The 5,000-nt window shown below is 48.4% G+C and overlaps 2 protein-coding genes across 3 annotated transcripts in view; both read left to right on the top strand.

The window, feature by feature from the left end:
- The window catches only part of LOC116057273 (alpha-1-antitrypsin homolog), a 213,736-nt gene that overhangs the window by 157,513 nt on the left and 51,223 nt on the right, over nt 1–5,000 (top strand). The gene's annotated exons all lie outside the window — the stretch shown is intronic.
- The window catches only part of si:ch1073-459j12.1 (inactive carboxypeptidase-like protein X2), a 50,018-nt gene that overhangs the window by 24,440 nt on the left and 20,578 nt on the right, over nt 1–5,000 (top strand). For both annotated transcript variants that reach the window (XM_035999001.1, XM_035999002.1), the window contains 2 exons: nt 3,587–3,658; nt 3,887–3,996. In XM_035999001.1, the coding sequence (XP_035854894.1) occupies nt 3,587–3,658; nt 3,887–3,996 (182 nt within the window). The remainder of the gene's footprint in view (nt 1–3,586; nt 3,659–3,886; nt 3,997–5,000) is intronic.

Below are 5,000 nucleotides of genomic sequence, written 5' to 3'. Positions count from 1 at the left end.
CTAATGCAAAGATATACTAACCCAGTCTCATGGAAGTTCGTGTAAATGTCACGTTATTTTTAATCTATTGATACGTGTTCACGGGGACTTCTTTCTCGTTTTTTACGTGGTGGCCAGCACGAAATACACAACGGGGAAAGGACGCCCCACACTCCGGGAGACGGCCGCGGGGGACGCGCCATCATAACGGGATGGCGGAGGTTGGGTTTAGGAAAAACACTACAGGGAAAGGACGCCTCACACGCCGGGAGACGGCCGCTCGGGACGCCCGGATGAAAGTCCCGTGCTGTTTGACCCATCCACCCCCCCGACCAACCTCCCTACGTGGATTTTCGGCTCTTTATTCTACTCCCTACCATTTTTGTGCTGTGACCACGAAATATGCTCCCCATTGAAATACATTACTTCACATTTTCGTGCTGGCCACCACGTAAAAAATGAGAAAAACGTCCCCGTGAACACGTATCAATAGATTAAAAATAACGTGACATTTACACAAACTGCCGTGAGACCGGGCTGGATGTTTACGTGTTACAAGTTTCAACATTAATTCCCGACATGTTTATATCTGTCAGCTGCTCGGACACACTGCTGTCCGCACTGACGTACCGTCACCTGTTGGGACACAGATGTTGTTCGTACCGTCACCTGTCGGGACACAGATGTGGTCCCTACCGTCACCTGTCGGGACACAGATGTTGTTCGTACCGTCACCTGTCGGGACACAGATGTTGTTCGTACCATCACTTGTTGGGACACAGATGTGGTCCCTACCGTCACCTGTCGGGACACAGATGTTGTTCGTACCATCACTTGTTGGGACACAGATGTGGTCCGTACCGTTACCTGTTGGGACACAGATGTTGTCTGTACCGTTACCTGTTGGGACACAGATGTTGTCCGTACCATCACCTGTTGGGACACAGATGTTGTCTGTACCGTTACCTGTCAGGACACAGATGTTGTCCGTACCGTTACCTGTCAGGACACAGATGTTGTCCGTACCGTTACCTGTTGGGACACAGATGTTGTCTGTACCGTTACCTGTCGGGACACAGATGTTGTCCATAACGTTACCTGTTGGGACATAGATGTGGTCCGTTACAGCAAAAAGGAATACATTACTGAAATTGCGTTACTTTTGTGACACGTTACTCCCAAACCTAAATATAGGTCAGAAAGATGCTTGAACAAACGACTTATGTTGGCGTTTTCGGGGGTTGACAGTCTTGTGCAATCACATTCCCGCTGTCAGGAAGACGTCAGGCAGCCACACTACCAGCAATAAAATACATTATGTCAACATGATTCAGGGCCCTATCTTGCACCCGGTGCAGCGTAGTGCATAGCACAAGACAGTGTCTTTGTTAGTTTAAGACCGACGTTGTTCTGGGCGTCCTGGTCTTACAGGGAGGTGTATTCAGGTGCATTCTGGGCGTGCTGGTCTTACAGGGAGGTGTGTTCAGGTGCATTCTGGGCGTCCTGGTCTTACAGGGAGGTGTGTTCAGGTACATTCTGGGCATGCTGGTCTTACAGGGAGGTGTGTTCAGGTGCATTCTGGGCGTGCTGGTCTTACAGGGAGGTGTGTTCAGGTGCATTCTGGGAGTATTGCTATCTTGAGGAAGCGGGAAGTGATTGCGCCATTGACCAACAAAAACCTGGTCTAAAGTCAATAACGCAGCATTTCATTGTTATTTTAAAAGCAAATTAATTCAATTCAATTCAATTTTATTTATAGTATCAAATCATAACAAGAGTTATCTCGAGACACTTTACAGATAGAGTAGGTCTAGACCACACTCTATAATTTACAAAGACCCAACAATTCCAGTAATTTCCCCAAGAGCAAGCATTTAGTGCGACAGTGGCGAGGAAAAACTCCCTTTTAGGAAGAAACCTCAGACAGACCCAGGCTCTTGGAAGGCGGTGTCTGACGGTGTCGGTTGGGGGTGTGATGAGTGGTGGCAATAATAGTCACAATAAAGATAATGGAACAATGACTAGAAATTAGAAAGTAGGGGGTTACAGGACGTAGCAGGGTCCTGCAGGGCACCGCAGAGCGTAGCAGGACAAAGCAGGGCACTGCAGGGCACCGCAGAGCATAGCAGGGCACTGCAGGGCACCGCAGAGCGTAGCAGGACAAAGCAGGGCACTGCAGGGCACCGCAGAGCGTAGCAGGGCACTGCAGGGCACCGCAGAGCGTAGCAGGGCACTGCAGGGCACCGCAGAGCGTAGCAGGGCACTGCAGGTCACCGCAGAGCGTAGCAGGACATAGCAGGGCACTGCAGGGCACCGCAGAGCGTAGCAGGACATAGCAGGGCACAGCAGGGCGTAGCAGGGCGTAGCAGGACGTAGCAGGACGTAGCAGGACATAGCAGGGCACAGCAGGACGTAGCAGGACATAGCAGGACGTAGCAGGGCACTGCAGGGCACCGCAGAGCGTAGCAGGACGTAGCAGGGCACCGCAGGGCACCGCAGGGCACCACAGAGCGTAGCAGGACATAGCAGAACGTAGCAGGGCACCACAGAGCGTAGCAGAGTGTAACAGGGCATAGCCGGCGACAGCTGCAACCATGATTTTGGTGCCACCTTAATCCAAGGAAACATGCTGGGCAAAAAAAACCCTCTGGGGAATAAGCTCCCCAGAACTAGGTTAGTAACAAGCATTTCTGGGACATGGATGCACACAGATGGAAAGAGAGAGGAAAGAGAAGCTCAGTGTGTCAAAGGAAGGAAGGAAGTCCCCCCGCAATCTAACACTATAACAGCATAACTAAGAGAGACAGGTTAAGGAGAGGAGCCTGGTCGGGTTAGAACTGTACTGGCCTGCCTCCCTCTTCTCTGATTATGTTATTGATTATATGGTAGATGAATCTGACGACTATGATGAGAAGCAGGTGGGCCGGGCTAGGCGGACGCTGCAACTCCTAAATTAGTAAAATGTGTCTTGGCTTACGCACCACACGCACACTATGCTTGTTACACACACAGGGACGCACAGCAGCACACACACATGCAGAAGATTACAAATTAAAATATTACGGTGCAAATCCTCCATCATAACAGCAATGCTCCAAGGTCCAAACACGCCTGGCTTTTAAAGGGAATGGGAGATGATCTCTGATTGGTTGATTGCATGTTACGCCCAAAACACACCTCTGATTAATGAAGACACTAAGTCCAACCTTTTAGAACCATGCACCCGGCACACGGACCCTTTTTTCTGCCGTCAAAACTAGCAAAAGTGGATTTGGACACGCCCTAAACACACCTGCACCAGGCGCTTAATATAGGGCCCTCAGTGTTCAGTGTGTGAGAATATGAAGATGATGGATGGGGTTCAGCGGTGTTAAACTCTGTGGGTCAGGATGATCCAAGTTTGATCAGAGTGCACTTTTATTGGGAGCGAAATCACAACATCTGGCAGGTTTCACCGTACACTACAGCCCGGGCGGATTCCTGGCACATAAGATTAACAAAATAGCCATGAGTTTCTGGATCATTCCTGGGCAGAGAGACACAGAGAAAATATTCAGCCAAGACAATTACCTTGGCATTGAGTTTCTGTTTTTCTGACTTCTTCCAGAGAGAGAGCAGAAGCTGAAGGAGGCTGAGGAGAGAGCCAGAAGCAGACCTCGAGTCTTCAAAGAGCCAAAGAGTAAGTCTGTTGTTCACATCTGGAAAACATTGCATAAAGATTTGCTAAATAAAAAAATATTTTTTTTTCCCGATTTGAAACGATCTTTGTCTGTATCTTATGAAACTACTTACTCCTAACATATGATGTAATGCTGTGTGTCTGTGGTAGTGTCCTAACATATGATGTAATGCTGTGTGTCTGTGGTAGTGTCCTAACATATGATGTAATGCTGTGTGTCTGTGGCAGAGTGTCCTCCCCTCGGGATGGAGTCCCATCGGATGGAGCCGGACCAGCTCTCAGCCTCCTCCATGTCGCAGTACATTTTTGCACCGCAGAGGGCGCGCCTCAACATGCAGGTACACAGCACACGCTTACCGGTACATGCACAGCACACGCTTACCGGTACATGCACAGCAGACACTTACCGGTACATAGACAGCAGACACTTACCAGGACATACACAGCAGACACTTAGCGGGACATACACAGCAGACACTTACCAGGACATACACAGCAGACACTTACCAGGACATACACAGCAGACACTTACCAGGACATACACAGCAGACACTTACCAGGACATACACAGCAGACACTTAGCGGGACATACACAGCAGACACTTAGCGGTACATACACAGCAGACACTTAGCGGGACATACACAGCAGACACTTACCAGGACATGCACAGCAGACACTTACCAGGACATACACAGCAGACACTTACCAGGACATACACAGCAGACACTTACCAGGACATACACAGCAGACACTTAGCGGGACATACACAGCAGACACTTACCGGTACATACACAGCAGACACTTACCGGGACATACACAGCATGGTCATTTTGTGTCTCTTTGTGGTAGTTTTGCGTCTCTATTTCACATTATTTTGGACCGTTATTATCTCAATATCTGTGTCTAAAACACTGGAAATACTAGAGCAGATGATACATAAATAACGCTCAAAAAGCTCTAAGACAAAACTTAAAGCTAAAGAAGTCTAACTACAACCATTACATCTGAGAAAAATCTTTTAGTTACATTCATTCGGCTCAGGTACTGCACCTAAACCGTACAAAGGCGGGGAACACCCTGCACACAGAACAGCTATCACTTACACACTGCCAGGCTCGAGATAAACACCGGCCACCTGTTGAAAATACTGTTATGGCTGAGTCATCAGCTGCTGCAGCTGTTTATGTTCACAATCTCTAAATCCTGACAATCTTTTTTAGCAGCAGATGCATCTTAACTTAGTTTACGTTGACCCACATCAAAGCTCAGATCGCAGCTAGCAAAACTCCATTAAATATCTGAGTTTTTTTGTGAGATTTGCAAATGTATCCCCAAACTCCA

This window comes from Sander lucioperca, chromosome 2, assembly GCF_008315115.2.
Source record: "Sander lucioperca isolate FBNREF2018 chromosome 2, SLUC_FBN_1.2, whole genome shotgun sequence".
Classification (NCBI taxonomy): domain Eukaryota; kingdom Metazoa; phylum Chordata; class Actinopteri; order Perciformes; family Percidae; genus Sander; species Sander lucioperca.
The sequence above is the reverse complement of the archived record's forward strand: the minus strand, read 5'-3'. Positions and strand labels throughout refer to the sequence as shown.